Raw genomic sequence first — 25,812 nt, forward strand, 5'->3', positions numbered from 1 at the left:
GTGTTGATTTACCAGGTTGTAATCTGCCAAAATTCCCTGAATTCTGGAGAGGTCCCAGCAGATTGGAAAACCGCAAATGTAACACCCCTATTTAAAAAAGGAGGCAGACAGAAAGCAGGAAACTATAGACCAGTTAGCCTAACATCTGTCGTTGGGAAAATGCTGGAGTCCATTATTAAGGAAGCAGTAGCAGGACATTTGGAAAATCATAATGCAGTCAAGCAGAGTAGGCATGGTTTTATGAAAGGGAAATCAATTTTGACAAATTTGCAGGAGTTCTTTGAGGACGTAACGAGCAGGATGGATAAGGTGGAATCAGTGGATGTTGTGTTTTGGATTTCCAGAAGGCATTCGATAAGGTGCCACATAAAAGGTTATTGCACAAGGTAACAGCTCACGGGTTTGGGGGTAATATATTTGTATGGATAGAGGATTGGCTAACTAACAGAAAACAGAGAATTGGGATAAATGGGTCATTTTCCAGTTGGCAAATAGTAACTAAAGGGGTGCCACAGGGATCGGTGCTGGGGCCTCAACTATTTACAACCTATATTAATGACTTGGATGAAGGGACTAATACTAGCCAAGTTTGCTGATGATACAATTAATATGAGTGGGAAAGCAAGTTGTGAGGAGGCACAAAGAATTTGCAAAGGGATATAGACAGGCTAAGTGAGTTGGCAAACATTTGTCAAATGGAGTATAATGTGGGAAAATGTGAGGTTATCCACTTTGGCAGAAAAAATAAAAAAGCAAATTATAATTTAAATGGAGAAAAATTGCAAAGTGCTGCAGTACAGAGGGACCTGGGGGTCCTTGTGCATGAAACACAAAAAGTTAGTATGCAGGTACAGCAAGTAATCAGGAAAGCAAATGGAATGTTGGCCTTTATTGCAAGGGGGATAGAGTATAAAAGCAGAGAAGTCCTGCTACAACTGTACAGGGTATTGGTGAGGCCACACCTGGAGTACTGCATACAGAGGGTCATAAATCTATGGAATTCTCTGCCCCAGAGAGCTGTGGAGGCTGGGTCATTGAATATATTTAAGGTGGAGAGAGACAGATTTTTGAACGATAATGGTGTCAAGGATTATGGGGAGCAGGCAGGGAAGTGGAGTTGAGGTCAAAATCAGATTAGCCATGAACATTAATTGGCAGAGCAGGCTCGAGGGGCCAAATGGTCTCTTCCTGCTCCTATTTCTTATGTTCCTATGGAGTAATGTGCACAGTTTTGGTCCCTTTACCCAAGGAAAGATATACTTGCCTTATAGGGAATGCAATGAAGGTTTACTCGACTCTGAGAGAAGAAATTCCTCTTCATCTCCGTTTTAAATGGGCGGCCCCTTATTCTGAAGCCAAGCCCCCTATTTTTAGATTCTCCCACGAGGGGAAACATCCTCTCAGCATCTACCCTGTCCAACCCCCTCAGAATCTTGTATGTTTCCAGGTGTGGACTCACCAAAGCCTTATATTACCGTACAGGCAGGTACAGCAGGAGCAGCGAGTGATCGTGGAGCGACGTGATTGGGGCCCAGAAGAGGCGAGGGCCCAGGGACAGCACAGGCTAGCCCACACTGCAATATGTGTGCGCTCCAGGCCTGTGCAGCAGAGCTGGTCTCCAGTCATCTTGGGTAATCGATGCCACTGGACCAAGATCTAACTCTGTCAAGCCCGTGTGGTGGCTGGTGTGCAAAGGCCATCACACGTTAAAAGAAATCCACACACAGGCATCTTCCACCCTTCAATATGTAGTTTGGAATATTAGGTCCTTCATTGAAACACCTGTGAACTCATCCCTTTTTGGCATGGAAGCAAGTCATCCTCGATTCGAGGGATTGCCTGTGATGATGATGGTCATCTGTAATTTTTTTCTTATGTGGCTCAGTGTCAAATTTATTTGTTTTGTCTTATAACACTGCTGTGATGCATCTTGGAATGTTTTACTATGTTAAAGGCGCTATATAAATAAATATTGTGGTTGTTATAATTGCTCGAATCACCAAAATATTGTATTATAAAAGCCACAGTCAGCTTCACTGCGATGGGCAGCGTAGTTCTGTTGGCGCTGGTAGGTGCTATTTAATTATTCCACAAAAGACGATCAAATACTTTTCAGAGAGATTTTGAGGTTTTGTTAATTATTTGCAAAGTTTTTTTTAGTGAAGCCCAGAGCTACTTCATCACTGCTACAAATTGCACAAAGAATTCCAGCTTGTCTAACCTGTACTTTGTTTGCTCCATTCTCTCCTCTCTGATGTACATTATGACTGAGAGTGAGATAGTGAGCAGCGCAAAATAAAAAGCAACAATTAAAGTTCAGTTCAGAAAACTTTGTTTTACTATCTCAAAAAATATCTTTCGAATAACATTTCCCTCTGATTTTCTCCCCTCTTCTGAAGATGCTAACTTACCCTGTGGCACGACTCCACAGGCATTATCTTGTCCAAGTGGCCATTTTATATGCATGAGCCAAAACACCAAGTACAGGCAAGACCACGGGGGTTCACAGTTGAGGCCAATCTGTCCTCACCTGACATGGCTAGCATTCACTTTCCATCAAGAATCACTGGATGATAGCTAGCAGGAGCAGGACCTTGTCAATTTTTCACCATCCTGGCCCATAAAGGATTTCAATTGCAACTTTTTCTTATTTTTTGGAATACCACTAAAACCTGCCATGAAAGTTGATTCTGTTGCCATAAGTACTTTTTTATGTTTATGCCTTTTAATGATAATGAACTATTTGTTTTTCATTATCCAGATAGTTGACCTTCTGAATAAACAGTGACAATGTCAACGAACAACATAGCTCAGGCAAGGAAAATGGTGGAACAGTTAAGGATTGAAGCTGGTATTGAAAGAATCAAGGTGAGATTTGTAAATGTGCCTGTTTACTAAATTTATGCACATTTTTATATTTCGCTCAAAAAATTACTTTCGGCCAACCCACATACCACACATTATTAATGTCTGGAGGGCAGACACAAGCCCTTGCTTGATGGAGCTCTGTAACCAGATGCTTGGACATCACCAAAACTGGCTTAGGTTGCTACCTTTTTCAATCCTCCCCCGCCACCCCCCCCCCCCCCTGCCAATCCCCCATTTGAACATCTCATCAGATGGAGATTGAAAACTTTCTGTGTGAGGAATCATATGTCCAACAAACAACTTACTCCTCCATGCGGTTGGTCATTTTAGTACTTTACTACCAATAATATTGATAGCAATCTCAACTAACTGAGATTGATGAAACTTTTCTTGATTACAGTGGTCAGATTTTGAAGGAGAAATTTGGGAGTGCCCCGTTTGGGGCGCTAACTTTTAAAAGTTTAAAAAGTTAGTGCTAGGCGCTAATGCTTTTCAGCTTTTAAAAAATGTGGAGTTTGCGCTCCAGGAAGAAAGTGGAATCAAGCGCTCCACATCTGTCCTGGAGCACAACAGGATGTAGGCGGGGCAGTACTTGTGCAGCGCTGCGCATTCGAAGGCTCATTCCCTCACTTAAACGGAAGAGCCATCGTTGAGATTCTGCAATGGAAAAACTTACCTGGTCCCCGATGGCAGCCGTGATCTGGCTCCATCAGCCTGATGCACTGCAGTAGATTGCCAAGTTGATCGAGCGTGGCCGAAGATGAAGCTAAAAAAAGAAGCTTGAGTTTTGAAATTTTTTTACTTACCTCAGTCACTCTCCTTTAAGTTTAGCCCCTGAAGCACCCGGCCTCCCGATCAGCACCTCCTGCAGCTGCCGATGTTTTCTCCCGGCGATGCTGCAGGGTGCGGAACCGAAGTTCAGGTCCAGGGCACTACCTGGGCAATGCCACCATTCTCAATGCTACCATAGTGGTGGCCACTTGCTTTCATATTGGTGGGGAGGGAGATTCAATTATCATCGCAGATGGAGACCTGGGATTAATTACAGTCCATTCAACTGGGGTATGTGTATTGCCAGGGAAGACTCAATAAAGGGGACAAAATAGAGTCTCATTCTCCACAAATTTAGTTGCCCATTAACCTCCGATGAAGGGACTACAGCTGAAATATTAACCTATCTTTTCACATACTAATGAACCTGCTGTGTATTTCTTGCATTTTGTAATAATCTCAAATTTCCAGCATTTTCCAGGGTTTTTTTAAATCTCTAATACAGCTTAATAAATAGTTTTGCAAACGTGTTTCTTTTTCTTGGTAATAAAATAGAGCATTCAAATTTTCCGCATTGTGTAATATTGTTATACAATTATCGTAAAAGTGGAAGTATATTATACTGAATTGTCTGTTGATGCTAAAAATTATAACATTAATATAGGTCAGATTATCCAACCACTTACCATGAATGGGAGGCAAAAAACAAATTTAAACCAAGATTATCCACTCACATCTCCAGCATACTGGTGCAGTCAATCCACTAGCTCCCCACTCAATCTTGCTTCATTCCTGTATATCCAGACATGATGCAGGGTATACAATACATCCACCCAATTATGATAGGGTCTAGTATATTAATATGTGAATGACAAATATGACATCCAACATATTTCCCATAGTTTACACCATGGCAACACCGGATACCAGGTAAACCTGTTCATCCCTGATGTCCAGTGTTACTAGAGGTAGTGGAGGGCACTTTTTGCGCTTACTTCTTAATTTTTTAAAAAGATTTAAGACTTCTTCACCAACCAGAAACCATTAAGTTGCAGTTTCTGAGACTTTCTGCAGTTATTCTCCTGCCCCATTTCAGCCAGACTCTTTGGTAGAACTAAGTGAGCCTGCAAAATTAAGCAAATCACTAAAGAGACTGAAAATTGTCTAGGGTGAGGATTGCATCTTTACGGTGGGTAGAGGTCCCACCACACCGAAGTTGCATTCCCAGTTTTACTAAATTTTACTGCACCTGCTGTACCTTCCACAATTAGTGGTCCCAAAACAGCAACCCACATTACCTCATCCCTTTCCAGTGTTCTTAGCACCATGGCACCTCTCTGTCCATCAGAAAACCTCTCCAGCCATCTCCGTCTTTCTCTCCATTCCCCCAGGTAGGCATCACATCCAAACTCAATTCTGTCCTCACCCACTGTCCAGGAGCACTGAGACCAGTGATAATGTGCCAACCATTGTCCTGGCTGAAATCAGACAACTCAGCACAGATGTTGGATTAAACCTGAGTCCTTCCTGATCTGTATGGCTCAGCCATTTACTAGATAAACTTCAGGAACAAGCTGCAACATTTCTGTACTTTAACTTCAGTTTTGTTTTGTTTGAGAACTGTTCCCTGCAAAAGCCTTATCTGGCAATAGAGAACCTTCAAAAATATCCATACTCAAAATATTTAATCAGATCATTGAATTTTATAGTTCCATCTATTTTATTGGCTATGCAAATTTTGATTGCCCAAACAGATTCTTGATTTCTATGCACGAACTGAAGGTTTCTGACGGATGTTGGTTTGGGATTAAATCCACACCACAGAAAAATGTCACAAAGTACAAATCCCTATGAATTTAACCATCATTAAAATAAAGTACAGATAGCTCTGAACCTTGTTAACTTTAGAATTCCCAAACCTTGATTTCTGAACAACTATAGAAAGGTAAATGTTGAAACAAATGGATCTTTATAATGCATCTTAATCATTTCAATTAGCAAAACACAACAGACTGTGAAGTAAGGTGATTTTCCAATAATAACTTTTAGTAAATGGGTGCAAAGATTTGCTGCTATTGTGTAAAGTTAAACAAAAATCTGTTACTACACTATGATAAACCTCTCCGTGTAGTAGCAGAATGTTGCTTTAACTTTTCGCATAAATACACACTAAGGTGATACTAAAATAAGAATTTGTGTTTTCCATCGTTAGATTCTTCCAAACAAGCCACTTTACTTTAAAAATCAGAAACCAATTACTGTAGAAACATGAGATTGAAATGAGAGAGTGATTCTTACATTACAAGACAGTATAAACACACAAAACAAACAAAACTGCAGTTGCTGGAAATCTGAATCTAAACAGAAAATACTGGAAACACTCAGCAGTTCGTTCAGTCAGTATTTGTGGAAAGAGCAGAGAAGTTCAGCGGGCATGGACCCTTGAAGACTGTGCTTTTGTAATGCATTTAGAATTTCTGGTAAAGTTGCAGCAAACTGCACCCTGCCACATATGTGTTTTATCGCACCATTACAGTTCCTTTAGAAAGAAATGGCCTTGTAATGATTCGTTATTGAAATTTTTTCCTACGCGGTATCTCAAACTATCAGAATTTACTAGGATATCCCAATCGTATTGCATACCTTTTCATCACACAACAGAAATTTTAGAATTGCTGCAAAATGAATCATGTTCATGTGCACCTTTCTATTGACTCGCTTGAATAATATAAAGTACTAAATTGAAATGCCGTAGAATATTGCATCTTTTTCATCCATATGGCTACAGTATATCACACCCATGGTTTTGCTGTGATGCCCATACTTCAATTAACATTGCTGTATGCTTTTTTTGAATCTAAATGTATAGCATTGATTGCTATATGCTATTAGCAATGCAGAGAAATAGTTAGAATTCATTTGAGAATGGGTTGCACAATAGTTGTAGGTGCGTGATTATAACTTGCTGACAGATATGCTCTAAATTCATAACGTTACACAGAACCAGTGATAAAGCAGTTCTTTTGTAGGAGAGAATGAAGAGAATATGCTCTGGACACTGAGCTAAAGTAGTCCATAGCATCTAGAAACAATTGTAAACATTAAAAGCCCAAGTACTTGCAAATGACACAAGCTAATAAAGTATTATTGAATTGTGCACTTTAGCTTTAATTTTACAATCCTTTCTCTTGTAAACCTCATTCAGTCAAATATCTTGAGAACTGCCCTTGAGCTCTGGAATGCAAGGCTGAGCACTCAAGTCTGAGAGTTTCAATGGAAAATAGAGTGCTATCCAGTTGAGAATGTGGGCAGGTTTTCCTGCTCTTGCTTCTGGCTGTATTGGATCACCAGGGACCAACACATAACTGTGAATTGGGTGGGAGGGACGCACCCCAACAAGGGAGACACCTGATTTCCTATCCATTAATTTAAAAGGACGGAAAATCAGTTGGGCTCCAATATGCGTATGCAGTCCTTCTTGCTCAATTTTCAACAATGCACTGTGCCCAGGCAATCCAATATGCCCAGACACACAAACAGACAAATCTGCCTCATATCTTCCAGTACTCCTTATTCAACTGGCTGTGGCGATTAATAAAGAACAGCAAATGCAGACAGTTACAAGGCAGTTGTTGAGTTGAGCACATCACGCCCCACTCTCCTCCACCCCATCCTCACCATTTTCTTCCCTTCTTTCTTGAAGATGTTGACTCCCTCCTGAAGTAATGTTCCACAAGCACCGTTCATTCCTTTTATATCTCACCCAATTTGCCATTGTTAATTTGTGAGCCTTGACAGTGAGTTTGGGTGCCCACGCAAAAATGGAATTTCACCCCCATGAGTGCACAAGGAAGGGACCTAATACACATACAGCATAATGGTAATCAAGGAGAAGAGCCAGAAACCCACACTTCATAAACGTTACTATGGATCAGGATGTTTTTATTTTTATTCATTTTCATGTAAATTTCAAAACTGTCAGAGTGTTCTGATAGACTTACCTAACCACTAGAAATATGTAAGATTTTGAGGTCTTACTGTGACTCTCAGCTGAAAGTTGCCACATGTTTCTATTATTTTCCCCTCGGAAGGAGGGAGAAATGTTTTGCCTGAGATAAAATGTTAGGACTGCTTTTGTTCATATTTGCTTTTATACAGCAAATAATTCTCCCCCTCCTCCAGTTACTGTGGAGTAGAGCTCAGTGGGAATGAGGAGTCCACTGTAGGAGTCTTTCTATTACATAAGAACATAAGAATTAGGAACAGGAGTAGGCCATCTAGCCCCTCGAGCCTGCTCCGCAATTCAACAAGATCATGGCTGATCGCCGTGGACCCAGCTCCACTTACCCGCCCGCTCCCCGTAACCCTTAATTCCCTTATTGGTTAAAAATCTATCTATCTGTGATTTGAATACATTCAATGAGCTAGCCTCAACTGTTTCCTTGAGCAGAGAATTCCACAGATTCACAACCCTCTGGGAGAAGAAATTTCTTCTCAACTCTGTTTTAAATTGGCTCCCCCCGTATTTTGAGGCTGTGCCCCCTAGTTCTAGTCTCCCCGACCAGTGGAAACAACCTCTCTGCCTCTATCTTGTCTATCCCTTTCATTATTTTAAATGTTTCTATAAGATCACCCCTCATCCTTCTGAACTCCAACGAGTAAAGACCCAGTCTACTCAATCTATCATCATAAGGTAACCCCCTCATCTCCGGAATCAGCCTAGTGAATTGTCTCTGTATCCCCTCCAAAGCAAGTATATCCTTCCTTAAGTAAGGTGACCAAAACTGCACGCAGTACTCCAGGTGCGGCCTCACCAATACCCTGTACAGTTGCAGCAGGACCTCCCTGCTTTTGTACTCCATCCCTCTCGCAATGAAGGCCAACATTCCATTCGCCTTCCTGATTACCTGCTGCACCTGCAAACTAACTTTTTGGGATTCATGCACAAGGACTCCCAGGTCCTTCTCCACCACAGCATGTTGTAATTTCTCCCCATTCAAATAATATTCCCTTTTACTGTTTTTTTTCCCCAAGGTGGATGACCTCCCATTTTCCGACATTGTATTCCATCTGGCAAACCTTAGCCCATTCGCTTAACCTATCTAAATCTCTTTGCAGCCTCTCTGTGTCCTCTACACAACCCGCTTTCCCACTAATCTTTGTGTCATCTGCAAATTTTGTTACACTACACTCTGTCCCCTCTTCCAGGTCATCTATGTATATTTTAAACAGTTGTGGTCCCAGCACCGATCCCTGTGGCACCTCACTAACCACCGATTTCCAACCCGAAAATGACCCATTTATCCCGACTCTCTGCTTTCTGTTCGCCAGCCAATTCTCGATCCATGCTAATACATTTCCTCTGACTCCGCGTACCTTTATCTTCTGCAGTAACCTTTGGTGTGGCACCTTATCGAATGCCTTTTGGAAATCTAAACACACCACATCCATCGGTACACCTCTATCCACCATGCTCGTTATATCCTCAAAGAATTCCAGTAAATTAGTTAAACATGATTTCCCCTTCATGAATCCATGTTGCGTCTGCTTGATTGCCCTATTCCTATCTAGATGGCCCGCTATTGCTTCCTTAATGATAGCTTCAAGCATTTTCCCTACTACAGATGTTAAACTAACCGGCCTATAGTTACCTGCCTTTTGTCTGCCCCCCTTTTTTAAACAGAGGCGTTACATTAGCTGCTTTCCAATCCGCTGGTACCTCCCCAGAGTCCAGAGAATTTTGGTAGATTATAACGAATGCATCTGCTATAACTTCCGCCATCTCTTTTAATACCCTGGGATGCATTTCATCAGGACCAGGGGACTTGTCCACCTTGAGTCCCATTAGCCTATCCAGCACTACCCCCCTAGTGATAGTGATTATCTCAAGGTCCTCCCTGCCCACATTCCCGTGACCAGCAATTTTTGGCATGGTTTTTGTGTCTTCCACTGTGAAGACCGAAGCAAAATAATTGTTTAAGGTCTCAGCCATTTCCACATTTCCCATTATTAAATCCCCCTTCTCATCTTCTAAGGGACCAACATTTATTTTAGTCACTCCTTTCCGTTTTATATATCTGTAAAAGCTTTTACTATCTGTTTTTATGTTTTGCGCAAGTTTACTTTTGTAATCTATCTTTCCTTTCTTTATTGCTTTCTTAGTCATTCTTTGCTGTCGTTTAAAATTTTCCCAATCTTCTAGTTTCCCACTAACCTTGGCCACCTTATACACATTGGTTTTTAATTTGATACTCTCCTTTATTTCCTTGGTTATCCACGGCTGGTTATCCCTTCTCTTACCGCCCTTCTTTTTCACTGGAATATATTTTTGTTGAGCACTATGAAAGAGCTCCTTAAAAGTCCTCCACTGTCCCTCAATTGTGCCACCGTTTACTCTGTGTTTCCAGTCTACTTTAGCCAACTCTGCCCTCATCCCACTGTAGTCCCCTTTGTTTAAGCATAGTACGCTCGTTTGAGACACTACTTCCTCACCCTCAATCTGTATTACAAATTGAACCATACTGTGATTACTCATTCCGAGAGGATCTTTTACTAGGAGATCGTTTATTATTCCTGTCTCATTACACAGGACCAGATCTAAGATAGCTTGCTCCCTTGTAGGTTCTGTAACATACTGTTCTAAGAAACAATCCCGTATGCATTCTATGAATTCCTCCTCAAGGCTACCCCGTGCGTTTTGATTTGACCAATCGATATGTAGGTTAAAATCCCCCATGATTACTGCCGTTCCTTTTTCACATGCCTCCATTATTCCCTTGATTATTGTCCGCCCTTCCCTTTTTTGTCACATCATATTCACACATTTTCCATCGTTTTTTCAATATCTTACAGAAGAAGAAATTTTCCCAACATTGACACACCCCACTTAAAATGTTATTTGTCGGACCATGGTAAATTTCACATAAGACCTTTCATATTTCAGGCTGTTTGAACTTTCTGCATCATTTGCCACACTGTGTTTCCTCTGTATTTTCTCGTACAAATTCATCCCCCACAATGTTGTCAAGATCCTCCACTGTGAAAAGAATGGGTGTGATAACATTGTAACCTTTTGTATGCTTTCACAGCATTTACACATATCATTGAATGAAGTAAAGTATTCTTGACAATGAGCCAAATCTTGCTGTAGCGGGACATCTTGCAGTGTGCGTCATATGTTAGAATTTTTCCTGCTCCCCTCAGCTTGAAGATAGTTTGTGCTGTAGGTTGCTGGAATTACGAGCTGATAACAGTGTGCCACGGGCAATAGGGCATCTGGGACATTAGTGAATGACGGGACCAACGGTGTATCTCTTTAACCGATGGGATTTAAGAATTGAGAAGGAAGAAAGGACTTAGAAGATAATGTGGAGTCAAATCAGGTACAGAAAAAGAAAGAAAGAGAGGGAAAGAAAGATTGGATTAAAAGAGAGAGAGAGAGAGAAAAGAGACAGAAAGGAAAAGTAAGAAAAAAAATTTGGAACTTTTAAAATCTCTAAGAAGAATTTACTGCACGCAAGATTGAGGCGCAATAGTTTATTCCCTTTCTGGGGCAGATTGATTAGCATTGCATCAACAAATATCAAGTTAAAAGGGTACTTGCACTGTTAATTATGAGCCATAACTTTCTGCGGCGAGTTTAATCGGCAATTAATGTGCAAATTCAGCAAGTTCTTAAAAATAACAGTGAGGCAACAGGCAAGATACGGTTTGTGAGAAGCAAACGGTGGAGTGGCGTGAATTGACCAGCAGGTTCTGGAGATTCGCAACTCACAGCTTAGCTCTTTATCCCCTGAACTTGCTGGATGCTTTACGGCATTAATAACAGGCCGTTATTTTTCCAGAAAGGTTTGGCTCAATATCTTTCAAATTACTGATGTACCTTTACAGAAGGCCTATTAAATGGCATAGAAAATAGGAAAGCTTAGGTTACTTATTGGTCAATTAAATATTCCAAAAACAGCAAATATGGAGGGGATCAACAGAAACAGAGGGCATCAGCCCACAATCAGTCTCTTGGCAGACTGCAAACCCACCAATCTTATTGCTGACATTGATACAGCTGTTCCCTATGTTACTCCAACATATCCATTCCTCTATAATGGCTGAGCAGTAGAACACTTGTATTGTATATTTGGGTGTTTGAATTGCTACTCCTATAATATGGTAGGTTCTCAAACAGATCCATATCTTTCTATCTAATGGTATTTGTTGGGTTATTGTATAATTAATAAAGAAGAGGTGCCATTACAATATTAGGTTAGTGGATATTCATTGACAAGTATTAGGATTGAGAAGGAATGGTTGTTTTTTCAGAGTTCTTTTAAACCGTGTTTTAGGGTAGCAGTGTATCTATTGTTTTTTTCTTTAAAGTAAGTTTGCTGCTGTACAGTGCAGCAGTGGATCCTTTGACGTGCAACCTAACTAATGATACAGCAAAATGCTCAGGAAGCATCTTCAATACAAGCGTACACACACGCCTGCAATGTTATGTGAGCAGCTGAATCTGGATATCACCAGCTGGCATCTATGGTGAAGCAAATCCTCATTGATAGTGATATGCATCATATTTTTGTAAAACATCTGTCAGAAACTTGGCAAGTAGTTTTTTAACTTAGTGTATTGAGGAGTTTGTAGAAATGTTAACCTTTTCATTAGATTCTGTGTGTTGTGTATGAATAAGGTAGGAAGGGAAGGAAATAGAGATACCTGACCCACAATTTTTATTTAACTTTTTCAAGCATTTTGTTGCTTATTTTGTTCTCTTTCTTTAACCTCGGGTTGCTAACTCTGGTTGACCCTCCCACCTTCAACCACCCCGCCCCCACGCTTCTGATATTGGTCGCCCAACACAACATCCTCACAGTTTACTGCCTTCCCACGCCAATTGGAAAATGAACAGACTCTCCTTTACTAATTGGATCCTTCGGACTGTCAGCCAAACAGCCTTTTTGCCTTCTCCAATATTTTTGTAACTAATAAATTAAAGTGTTCAAAGAAAATGGAAAAAAAAAACATTTTCTTAGTGCCCTGATAATTTTTTTTCCAGGCTTGCTGGAAGCTGTGTCCAGAAAATTAATCTTTAATTCCTGGAGACTCCAGGACAATTTTGGAGGGATGGCAACCCTGCCTTAACCCCTTCCAAGTATCGGTATACAGCATTTTCAGACTGAGAGGGCAACCGAGGAACTTATTTGCACGCCTTTCAGTACAAGAAGATATGACGATAGACAGAAAAGACTTTTCCTCCATATAAAAGGCGTGGCAATCCTGCTATTTATTTCAGCGTATTCAAGTTAGCATAGTAAGGGAGGATAATTTTCTGCCCTTCTATTAGGGGAAACATAATGGGCCTGAAATCCTGGTTCTGGGCTTCCCGCGAGCGCTCGCCTGAAAATAGGAAAAAAGATCCGCACCTAGATTTTGCTCCTGCGCCCTCCAGCGATTCTGGTCTCCTCTTCCTGCGCATCGGAGCGCATTCACGTCTTGGAGATGCGGAGGGAGAAGCTGGAGTCATGTGGCACTGGACAGCCAATGAAGGTAAAATATTCTCATTCATAATAATGGGAACTCTGTAAGTAGGAGTTCTCATTATTATGAAAGAGAAGCACCCCCCCCCCCGCCCCAAACACCCAACCACAAATAAAAAATAAACACCTCACATATTTATATTAATTTAAATTAAAGTTAATGAAATGTGTTAGAAAAAATATATATTTTTCGGATTTTTTTTTAAGTGTTGTAATTAGGGTTTAAAATAAATTTACCTTAGTGGACAGGGTTTTTAACATAAAAATGTGTTTTTAAATTTAATTTTTGTAGTTTTTTATAAGTTTTAAAACTCTTACGCTGGTAAAAGTAGGCTATGCGCCTGCTTTTCCCAGGCGCAAGAGTTTTAAGGACATTCGCTGGACAAGAGATGGGCAAATAGCGCAATCTCGCCAATGCGAATGACCTTCCTGCGGGGATACTTTGGATCTATTAAACTAAAACTTGACAGATCGGAAAAGCCGGTTTTAGCGCATGTGCATCACGTGCCGAAAACCGGCTTTTGCGGGGCCCCACCGGGTCCGTACGTATTCCGTACTGACCCGCCGAAGCCGGAATTTCAGGCCCAACGCCTTAATTCTGTGATTTAGAGCTAAGATAGCTAAGCTGTTTCTGGTGCTTTGTCAATGCCATTGTGTAAACAGATGCTAGTGGGGGGCAGAGCACTGTATGCTTGTCTACCTGACACCGCGACACAATTAATTTACGATTATTAATGTCATGCCAATGCAATACGAGCGCAAGTGCAAAACTAGTGTTTATGGTATGGTAATCTGTGCAATTACTTATGCTAATACTTATCCAGACCTCTTCCAGTTGGCTCCCAGGCAATATCTGCTTGGCATGCAAAAATCTCACAACATCATGTGTAATAGTGCTGACAATGTGAGCTGTTGTTTCTACTCCTTGTAAAGGCAGACACTGTGCCTGCCTGCCACTGTATTTTTCCCTACTCCAGCATTGATTTTTTTTGTTTTCTCTGCCAACATTGTTCACTTTTATATTCAATAGAGTATGCAGCTAATGGGGTTTAAATATTATAAAAGTTGTAATAGCAGATGGGTATAAAAAGTGCATAAAATGTCTGTTGCCATAACACAACATAAGTAATTGTATCTGTAAACATACCTACAAGGACAGAACATTCCACTTACCCTGCATGAAACAGGAGAAACCAGAAAAGCATAATGAACTCTCCAAAGAAAGGACTAGAGACTTTGATCTGTAGTCCCGTGGTGCTAACTCTTTATTGGCTCCAACACTATCGGCATCTTACTGACATTGGCAGCTCCTCAGTATCCAAAGGTGGTTGGGACCAATGAAAGGAATTGACACTGGGATCAAATCAGCACCAAATGATACCAGTTCCAAATTGGCACCACCCAAAACATTTTCAAGCTACTGCTATATCCGTTCTCATAACCAAACTATCTGTTCTCCCCTCCTGTAATCTCTATCTCTCCTAAGCAACCTCTATTCTTGCATATTAAATTGCATATGCAAAGGTATAGGTTGTTTAGGAAAACTATTGTTTCACAATCACAGCAGGAAAGTCACACTCATAGGGAGCATGGGTTGAAGATAGGACTACAATATTGTATCCCATGTTCTCCGAACTATCACTCCCAGCTAACATGCCTCCCGCTGGGATAACGGAATAAGCCCACTAATTTCCTTCCACTACATATCCTTCCAATGCGAGCATTTTATTCCAAATACTTCTGGTATTTCGGTAAATTAGTTGTTTCCCTTGCTTACCTGAGCTTCTTTATGGTTTATTACTTTGTCTGAATTTACTTGCTACTCCAACTAGTCAGAAGTTCTTTTACCCTTGTACTTCTACTTATGAAATCATTACCTCTACCAAAGACCAACAATAAACCAGAAAAGGCATCTCTTACCTTTAAATTTCCAGGTAGTTTGAAATACTTTATCAGTCTACCTTTTCTAACCTATTAATTTTTTTATATGCCCCTTTAAGATCACCTCCTAGTTGTCGCTTTAGACTCAGACTTTGGTGCTAAGGGTCAGTCACCCTTTTTGAAAATGAACACCATGTTATGCCTATTTTCAATCTACTGGGACCCCTACATTGTTTGTTGACTCCCTCATAAGGAATGTCAATATCGCACTAGTCTCTTTTAGCTCTCTGGCATAAAAGCTATTTATATCTGTAGATTTATTTATTTTATTTGCTTATAGCTTTTTTAGTCAGTGACATGTTTTTGGGTTTTTACACTAGATATTTTCTCAGGTTTAAAATTAAAAACGTAAGAACATAAGAAATAGGAACATGAGTAGTCCATACAATTCCTCGAGCTTGCTCCACCATTCAATATGGCTGATCTGATCATAGACTCAGCTCCACTTTCCCGCCCGCTCCCCATAACCCCTTATCCCCTTATCATTTAAGAAACTGTCTATTTCTGTCTTAAATTTATTCAATGAGGCAATAAATTCCACAGATTTACAACTCTCAGAAAATAAATTTCTCATCTCTGTTTTAAATGGGCGGCTCCTTATTCTAAGATCATGCCCTCTCGGTCTAGTCTCCCCCATCAATGGAAACATCCTCTCTGCATCCACCTTGTCAAGCCCCCTCATAATCTTATACGTTTCGATAGGATCACCTCTCATTCTTCTGAATTCCAATAAGTCGAGGGCCAACCTACTCAACCTTTCCTCATAAGTCAACCTCCTCATCCCCGGAATCAACCTAGTGAACCTTCTCTGAACTGCCTCCAAAGCAAGTACCGTATATACTCGCGTATCCTCGATCTCACGTATCATGCGACCCCTAAATTTTCGTCCCCAAAACATGATTTTATCATATATCCCATGTATCATGCGAGTCACTTTTTTGAGATACCAGATGACACTAGGCTAGGCTTTCAAACAAGTTTAACAAGTACCCAACACGTAACAAGTACCCTAACACATAACAACGATCGAATACAGACCTTAACAACCGAATCATGAAACGACTCTTCCGCCGTAAACAACCGAATGAGAAACAGCTGTTTTGCTGTTTTTCATTACGATAATAAACAGTTACCGTATTTCGTTCCAAATCTCATCTAAGGTAGTAAACTATGACAAATATATTTTTACATTCTACCCTTAGCCACTATGGAGAAAAGATCTGCGAAGAAATATACTGCCAAATTTAAGCTGCAAGTTGTTGCCGAAGCGGAACAAAGCAACAACGTTAAAGCTGCAAAGCTGTTTGGTGTCGGAGAAAGCTGTGTCCGAAATTAAGAATCGTTTCTGTTTTCCTTTGGTAGTTAGCCTCTCAGCTGATTTGGAAAGCGTAAATATTACGTGTGTATCAGCAAGTAAAACAGCAGTTTTATCAAAATCATCTTTATTTGATATACATATGTACTATTTGACTTACCGTAAATGGATACGGTCTGCTTAACAGCCTAACAGCCTAATCTTGGCCAGCACTTCACACCCGCAAATTTTGTATCTCGCGTATCATGCTACCCCCCAAATTTAGGTTACAATTTAGGTCTTCAAAAGTCGCATGATACGCGGGTATATACGGTATATCCTTTCGTAAATACGGAAACCAAAACTGCACGCAGTATTCCAGGTGTGGCCTCACCAATACCTTATATAGCTGTTGCAAAATTTCTCCGCTTTTATACTCCATCCCCTTTGCAATAAAGGCCAAGATACCGTTGACCTTCCTGATCACTTGCTGTACCTGCATACTATCCTTTCGTGTTTTATGCACAAGTACCCCCAGGTCCTGCTGTACTGTGGCACTTTGCAATCTTTCTCCATTTAAATAATAACTTGCTCTTTGATTTTTTTTCTGCCAAAGTGCATAACTTCACACTTTCCAACATTATACTCCATCTGCCAAATTTCTGCCCACTCACTTAGCCTGTCTATGTCCTTTTGCAGATTTTTGTGTCCTCCTCACACATTGCATTTCCTCCCATCTTTGTATCATCAGCAAACTTGGCTACGTTACATTCAGTCCCTTCTTCCAAGTCGTTAATATAGATTGTAAATAGTTGGAGTCCCAGCACTGATCCCTGCGGCATCCCACTAGTTACTGGTTGCCAACCAGAGAATGAACCATTTATCCTGACTCTCTGTTTTCTGTTAGTTAGCCAATCCTCTATCCATGCTAATATATTACCCCCAACCCCGTGAACTTTTATCTTTTGCAGTAACCTTTTATGTGGCACCTTGTCAAATGCCTTCTTGAAGTCCAAATACACCACATCCACTGGTTCCCCTTCATCCACCCGGTTCATTACATCCTCAAAGAACTCCAGCAAATTTGTCAAACATGACTTCTCCATCATAAATCCATGCTGACTCTGTCTGACTGAATTTTGCTTTTCCAAATGTCCTGCTACTGCTTCTTTAATAATGGACTCCAACATTTTCCCAACCACAGATGTTCAACTAACTGGTCGATAGTTTCCTGCCTTTTGTCTGCCTCCTTTTTTAAATAGGGGCGCTACATTTGCAGTTTTCCAATCTGCTGGGACCTCCCCAGAATCCAGGGAATTTTGGTAAATTACAACCAATGCATCCACAATCCGTGCTGCTACTTCTCTTAAGACCCTAGGATGCAAGCCATCAGGTCCAGGGGATTTATCTGTCTTTAGTCCCATTACCTTACTGAGTATCACCTCCTTAGTGATTGTGATTGTGTTAAGTTCCTCCCCTCCCATAGCCCCTTGACGATCCACTGTCGGAATATAATTTGTGTCCTCTACCGTAAAGACTGATACAAAATATTTGTTCAGAGTTTCTGCCATCTCCATGTTCCCCATTACTAATTCCCTGGTCTCATCCTCTAAGGGACCAACATTTACTTTAGCCACTCTTCCTTTTTATATACCAATAGAAACTCTTGCTATCTGTTTTTATATTTTGTGCTAGTTTACTTTCATAGTCTATCTTCCCTTTCTTAATCATTTTTTTAGTTGTTTTTTGCTGGCTTTTAAAAGCTTCCCAGTCTTCTGTCCTCCCACTAGTTTTGGCCACTTTGTATGCCCTTGACATGAGTTCTTAGGTGGCTGAACAGTCCCTGCCACAGGTGGGACAGATAGTCATTGAGGGAAGGGGTGGGTGGGACTGGTTTGCCGCACGCTCTTTCCGCTGCCTGCATGCTCTCGGCAATGAGACTCGAGGTGCTCAGCGCCCTCCCGGATACACTTCCTCCATTTAGGGCGGTCTTTGGCCAGGGACTCCCAGGAGTCAGTGGGGATGTTGCACTTTATCAGGGAGGCTTTGAGGGTGTCCTTGTAATGTTTCTGAGTAGAGCGCTTTCTTTGGAAGTCTCGTGTCTGGCATTCGAACAATGCGGCCTGCCCAGCGGAGCTGGTCAAGCGTGGTCAGTGCTTCAATGCTGGAGATGTTAGCCTGGTCGAGGACGCTAATGTTGGTGCGTCTGTCCTTCCAGGGGATTTGTAGGATCTTGCGGAGACATCGTTGGTAGTATTTCTCCCGCGACTTAAGGTGTTTGCTGTACAGAGGCGACAGGCGACAGTCCGGCGTGCGTGGAGGCCTACAAAAGGCCGTGAGACAAGGAGTCGGGCAGCGTCGGCGACAGGCGACAGTCCGGGGTGCGTGGAGGCCTACAAAAGGCCGTGAGTGCAGGAGTCGGGCAGTGTCGGCGAGAGGCGACAGTCCGGGGTGCGTGGAGGCCTACAAAAGGCCGTGAGACAAGGAGTCGGGCAGCGTCGGTGAGAGGCGACAGTCCGGGGTGCGTGGAGGCCTACAAAAGGCCGTGAGTGCAGGAGTCGGGCAGTGTCGGTGAGAGGCGACAGTCCGGGGTGCGTGGAGGCCTACAAAAGGCCGTGAGTGCAGGAGTCGGGCAGTGTCGGTGAGAGGCGACAGTCCGGGGTGCGTGGAGGCCTACAAAAGGCCGTGAGACAAGGAGTCGGGCAGCGTCGGCGAGAGGCGACAGTCCGGGGTGCGTGGAGGCCTACAAAAGGCCGTGAGACAAGGAGTCGGGCAGGGTCGGCGAGAGGTGACAGTCCAGGGTCGAGGAGGCCTACAAAAGGCCGTGAGTGCAGGAGTCGGGCAGCGTCGGCGAGAGGCTTGTGCAGCTACAGGGAGAAGGCAAAAAAAGAAGTAGAAAGAAACAGAAAGGTGACGTCACAGCCAAGGGGGTAATTGGTGATTGGTGATTGGTGAGTAGTTTTTCTTTTTTCTCTTCTATAACAGTGAGTAAACTTTAGCATTGTTGTTGCCAATTTAAGTGTATCTAAGGGTTAAGTCATGGCAGGAGAGCTCGATCACGTGATATGCTCCTCCTGTACCATGTGGGAACTCAGGGACACTTCCGGTATCCCTGATGACGACGTGTGCGGAAAGTGTATCCGCCTCCAGCTCCTGACGGTCCGCATTGCGGAATTGGAGCTGAGGGTGGATTTACTATGGAGCATCCACGATACTCAGAATGAAGTGAGTAGCACGTGTAGCGAGTTGGTCTTACCGCAGGTGAAGGGTCCACAGCCAGATAGGGAATGGAAGACCAGCAGGAAGAGCAGTGCAAGGAAGGTAGTGCAGGGGCCCCCTGCGGTCATCCCCCTGCAGAACAGATACACCGCTTTGAGTGCTGTTGAGGGGGATGACTCATCAGGGGAGGGCAGCAGATTTGTGAAAGGGAGATCATGCTTGACAAATCTTCTGGAATTTTTTGAGGATGTTTCCAATAAAGTGGACAAAGGAGTACCAGTTGATGTGGTATATTTGGACTTTCAGAAGGCTTTCGACAAAGTCCCACACAGGAGATTAATGTGCAAAGTTAAAGCACATGGGATTGGGGGTAGTGTGCTGACGTGGATTGAGAACTGGTTGTCAGACAGGAAGCAAAGAGTAGGAGTAAATGGGTACTTTTCAGAATGGCAGGCAGTGACTAGTGGGGTACCGCAGGGTTCTGTGCTGGGGCCCCAGTTGTTTACATTGTACATTAATGATTTAGATGAGGGGATTAAATGTAGTATCTCCAAATTTGCGGATGACACTAAGTTGGGTGGCAGTGTGAGCTGTGAGGAGGATGCTATGAGGCTGCAGAGTGACTTGGATAGGTTAGGTGAGTGGGCAAATGCGTGGCAGATGAAGTATAATGTGGATAAATGTGAGGTTATCCACTTTGGTGGTAAAAACAGAGAGACAGACTATTATCTGAATGGTGACAGATTAGGAAAAGGGAAGGTGCAATGAGACCTGGGTGTCATGGTACATCAGTCATTGAAGGTTGGCATGCAGGTACAGCAGGCGGTTAAGAAAGCAAATGGCATGTTGGCCTTCATAGCGAGGGGATTTGAGTACAGGGGCAGGGAGGTGTTACTACAGTTGTACAGGGCCTTGGTGAGGCCACACCTGGAGTATTGTGTACAGTTTTGGTCTCCTAACTTGAGGAAGGACATTCTTGCTATTGAGGGAGTGCAGCGAAGATTCACCAGACTGATTCCCGGGGTGGTGGGACAGACCTATCAAGAAAGACTGGATCAACTGGGCTTGTATTCACTGGAGTTCAGAAGAGTGAGAGGGGACCTCATAGAAACGTTTAAAATTCTGACGGGTTTGGACAGGTTGGATGCAGGAAGAATGTTCCCAATGTTGGGGAAGTCCAGAACCAGAGGTCACAGTCTAAGGATAAGGGGTAAGCCATTTAGGACCGAGATAAGGAGAAACTTCTTCACCCAGAGAGTGGTGAACCTGTGGAATTCTCTACCACAGAAAGTAGTTGAGGCCAATTCACTAAATATATTCAAAAGGGAGTTAGATGAAGTCCTTACTACTCAGGGGATCAAGGGGTATGGCGTGAAAGCAGGAAGGGGGTACTGAAGTTGCATGTTCAGCCATGAACTCATTGAATGGCGGTGCAGGCTAGAAGGGCTGAATGGCCTGCTCCTGCATCTATTTTCTATGTTTCTATGTTCATGGCACCGTGGCTGGCTCTGCTGCACAGGAAGGCAGGAAAAAGAGTGGGAGAGCGATAGTGATAGGGGATTCGATTGTAAGGGGAATAGATAGGCGTTTCTGCGGCCGCAACCGAGACTCCAGGATGGTATGTTGCCTCCCTGGTGCAAGGGTCAAGGATGTCTCGGAGCGGCTGCAGGACATTCTGAAAAGGGAGGGTGAACAGCCAGTTGTCGTGGTGCACATTGGTACCAACAATATAGATAAAAAAAGGGATGAGGTCCTACGAGACGAATTTAAGGAGCTAGGAGCTAAATTAAAACGTAGGACCTCAAAAGTAGTAATCTCGGGATTGCTACCAATGCCACGTGCTAGTCAGAGTAGGAATCGCAGGATAGCTCAGATGAATACATGGCTTGAGCAGTGGTGCAGCAAGAAGGGATTCAAATTCCTGGGGCATTGGAACCGGTTCTGGGGGAGGTGGGACCAGTACAAACCGGACAGTCTGCACCTGGGCAGGACCGGAACCAATGTCCTCGGGAGAGTGTTTGCTAGTGCTGTTGGGGAGGAGTTAAACTAATATGGCAGGGGGATTGGGAACCAATGCAGGGAGACAGAGAGAAACAAAATGGAGACAGAAGCAATAGACAGAAAGGAGATGAGTAAAAGTAGAGGGCAGAGAAACCCAAGGCAAAAAACAAAAAGGGCCACTGTACAGCAAAATTCTAAAGGGTCAAAGTGTAATAAAAAGGCAAGCATGAAAGCTCGGTGCCTCAATGCAAGGAGTATTCGGAACCCAGGAGACGGCTCTGAGCTCGTTAGAGTGGGTGAGAGTACAGATGAGCAGGACCCCAAGAAAGAATACAAAAGGCAGGAGGTAACAGAGCAGAGTAGCACTGGGGTAAGTGTAAACCACAAGGTGATAGGAAGGGACAATATGTATGAATATAAAGGGGCTGCAGGAGGGGTCAAAACTAAAAACCATGGTTTAAAAACTAGTATTAAAACACTCTACCTAAACGCACGCAGCATTTGAAATAAAGTAAATGAGTTGACAGCACAAATCATGACAAATGGGTATGATTTGGTGGCCATTACAGAAACGTGGTTGCAGGGAGACCAAGACTGGGAATTAAACATACAGGGGTATCTGACAATTCGGAAAGATAGACAAGAAGGGAAATGAGGTGGGATAGCTCTGTTAATAAAGGATGATATCAGGGCAGTTGTGAGAGACGATATTGGCTCTAATGAACAAAATGTTGAATCATTGTGGGTGGAGATTAGAGATAGTAAGGGGAAAAAGTCACCGGTGGGTGTAGTTTATAGGCCCCCAAATAATAACTTCACGGTGGGGCGGGCAATAATCAAGGGAATAATGGAGGCATGTGAAAAAGGAATGGCAGTAATCATGGGGGATTTTAATCTACATCTCGATTGGTCAAATCAAATTGCACGGGGTAGCCTTGAGGAGGAATTCATAGAATGCATATGGGATTGTTTCTTAGAACAGTATGTTACAGAACCTACAAGGGAGCAAGCTATCTTAGATCTGGTCCTGTGTAATGAGACAGGAATAATAAACGATCTCGGAATGAGTGATCACAATATGGTTGAATTTGTAATACAGATTGAGGGTGAGGAAGTAGTGTCTCAAACGAGCGTACTATGCTTAAACAAAGGGGACTACAGTGGGATGAGGGCAGAGTTGGCTAAAGTAGACTGGAAATACAGACTAAACGGTGGCACAATTGAGGAACAGTGGAGGACTTTTAAGGAGCTCTTTCATAGTGCTCAACAAAAATATATTCCAGTGAAAAAGAAGGGCGGTAAGAGAAGGGATAACCAGCCGTGGATAACCAAGGAAATAAAGGAGAGTATCAAATTAAAAACCAATGCGTATAAGGTGGCCAAGGTTAGTGGGAAACTAGAAGATTGGGAAAATTTTAAACGACAGCAAAGAATGACTAAGAAAGCAATAAGAAAGGAAAGATAGATTACGAAAGTAAACTTGCGCAAAACATAAAAACAGATAGTAAAAGCTTTTACAGATATATAAATCGGAAAAGAGTGACTAAAGTTGGTCCCTGAGAAGATGAGAAGGGGGATTTAAGAATGGGAAATGTGGAAATGGCTGAGACATTGAACAATTATTTTGCTTCGGTCTTCACAGTGGAAGACACAAAAACCATGCCAAAAATTGCTGGTCACGGGAATGTGGGAAGGGAGGACCTTGAGATAATCACTATCACTAGGGGTGTAGTGCTGGATAGGCTAATGGGACTGAAGGTAGACAAGTCCCCTGGACCTGATGAAATGCATCCCAGGGTATTAAAAGAGATGGCAGAAGTTATAGCAGATGCATTCATTATAATCTACCAAAATTCTCTGGACTCTGGGGAGGTACCAGCGGATTGGAAAGCAGCTAATGTAACGCCTCTGTTTACAAAAGGGAGCAGACAAAAGGCAGGTAACTATAGGCCGGTTAGTTTAACATCTGTAGTGGGGAAAATGCTTGAAGCTATCATTAAGGAAGAAATAGCGGGACATCTAGATAGGAATAGTGCAATCAAGCAGACGCAACATGGATTCATGAAGGGGAAATCATGTTTAACTAATTTACTGGAATTATTTGAGGATATAATGAGCATGGTGGATAGAGGTGTACCGATGGATGTGGTGTATTTAGATTTCCAAAAGGCATTCGATAAGGTGCCACACAAAAGATTACTGCAGAAGATAAAGGTATGCGGAGTCAGAGGAAATGTATTAGCATGGATCGAGAATTGGCTGGCTAACAGAAAGCAGAGAGTCGGGATAAATGGGTCCTTTTCGGGTTGGAAATCGGTGGTTAGTGGTGTGTAACAGGGATCGGTGCTGGGACCACAACTGTTTACAATATACATAGATGACCTGGAAGAGGGGACAGAGTGTAGTGTAACAAAATTTGCAGATGACACAAAGATTAGTGGGAAAGCGTGTTGTGTAGAGGACACAGAGAGGCTGCAAAGAGATTTAGATAGGTTAAGCGAATGGGCTAAGGTTTGCCAGATGGAATACAATGTCGGAAAATGTGAGGTCATCCACCTTGGGAAAAAAAACAGTAAAAGGAAATATTATTTGAATGGGGAGAAATTACAACATGCTACGGTGCAGAGGGACCTGGGGGTCCTTGTGCATGAATTCCAAAAAGTTAGTTTGCAGGTGCAGCAGGTAATCAGGAAGGCGAATGGAATGTTGGCCTTCATTGCGAGAGGGATGGAGTACAAAAGCAGGGAGGTCCTGCTGCAACTGTACAGGGTATTGGTGAGGCCGCACCTGGAGTACTGCGTGCAGTTTTGGTCACCTCACTTAAGGAAGGATATACTAGCTTTCGAGGGGGTACAGAGACGATTCACTTGGCTGATTCCGGAGATGAGGGGGTTACCTTATGATGATAGATTGAGTAGACTGGGTCTTTACTCGTTGGAGTTCAGAAGGATGAGGGGTGATCTTTCAGAAACTTTTAAAATAATGAAAGGGATAGACATGATAGAGGCAGTGAGTTTGTTTCCACTGGTCGGGGAGACTAGAACTAGGGGGCACAGCCTCAAAATACCGGGGAGTCAATTTAAAACCGAGTTGAGAAGGAATTTCTTCTCCCAGAGGGTTGTGAATCTGTGGAATTCTCTGCTCAAGGAAGCAGTTGAGGCTAGCTCATTGAATGTATTCAAATCACAGATAGATAGATTTTTAACCAATAAGGGAATTAAGGGTTACGGGGAGCAGGCGGGTAAGTGGAACTGAGTCCACGGCCAGATCAGCCATGATCTTGTTGAATGGCGGAGCAGGCTCGAGGAGCTAGATGGCCTACTCCTGTTCCTAATTCTTATGTTCTTATGTTCTTATGTACATGGTCCATGTCTCTGAGTCATACAGGAGGGCGGCTATTACTACAGCCCTGTAGACTATGAGCTTGGTGGCAGTCGAGGGCCTGGTTTTCAAACATTCTTTTCCTCAGGAGACCGTAGGCTGCACTGGCGCACTGGAGGCAGTGTTGAATCTTGTCGTCAATGTCTGCTCTTGTTGATAAGAGGTTCCTGAGGTATGGGAAATGGTCCACATTTCCACGGCCGCGCTGTGGATCTTGATGACTGGTATAGCAGCGCTGTGCGTAAAGACTGATACAAAATATTTGTTCAGAGTTTCTGCCATCTCCATGTTCCCCATTACTAATTCCCCGGTCTTGTCTTCTAAGGGACCACCATTTACTTTAACCACTCTTTTCCTTTTTATATACCTATAGAAACTCTTGCTATCTGTTTTTATATTTTGTGCTAGTTTACTTTCATAGTCTATCTTCTCTTAATCATTTTTTTACTCATGGCTTGGTGCGAGTTAGGACACGGGCTGCTCAAGTTTACATGGTGTAGAATGTGGGAGGCCAGCCAGCAGTGAATTGTAATAGTCAAGTCTAGAGGTAACAAAGGCATGAATGAGGGTTTTAGCAGCAGAAGAGCTAAGGCAGGGGCGAAGGCATGCAATGTTCTTTGCTGGCTTTTAAAAGCTTCCTCGTCTTCTGTCCTCCCACTAGTTTTGGCCACTTTGTATGCCCTTGTTTTTAATCGGATACCATCCTTTATTTCTTTAGTTAGCCACAGATGGCTATCTTTTCTCTTACACCTTTTCCTCCTCACTGGAATATTTTTTTTTGAGAATTGTGAAATATCTCCTTCAATG

The 25,812-nt window shown here is 42.6% G+C and overlaps 1 protein-coding gene across 6 annotated transcripts in view; it reads left to right on the forward strand.

Moving 5' to 3' along the window:
- Nucleotides 1–25,812, forward strand: part of LOC139264746 (guanine nucleotide-binding protein G(I)/G(S)/G(O) subunit gamma-7) — a 446,997-nt gene that overhangs the window by 383,317 nt on the left and 37,868 nt on the right. For all 6 annotated transcript variants that reach the window (XM_070881795.1, XM_070881804.1, XM_070881814.1 and 3 more), the window contains one exon: nt 2,762–2,868. In XM_070881795.1, the coding sequence (XP_070737896.1) occupies nt 2,791–2,868 (78 nt within the window). In that variant the 5' untranslated portion in view covers nt 2,762–2,790. The remainder of the gene's footprint in view (nt 1–2,761; nt 2,869–25,812) is intronic.

Source organism: Pristiophorus japonicus, chromosome 1, assembly GCF_044704955.1.
Source record: "Pristiophorus japonicus isolate sPriJap1 chromosome 1, sPriJap1.hap1, whole genome shotgun sequence".
NCBI lineage: Eukaryota > Metazoa > Chordata > Chondrichthyes > Pristiophoridae > Pristiophorus > Pristiophorus japonicus.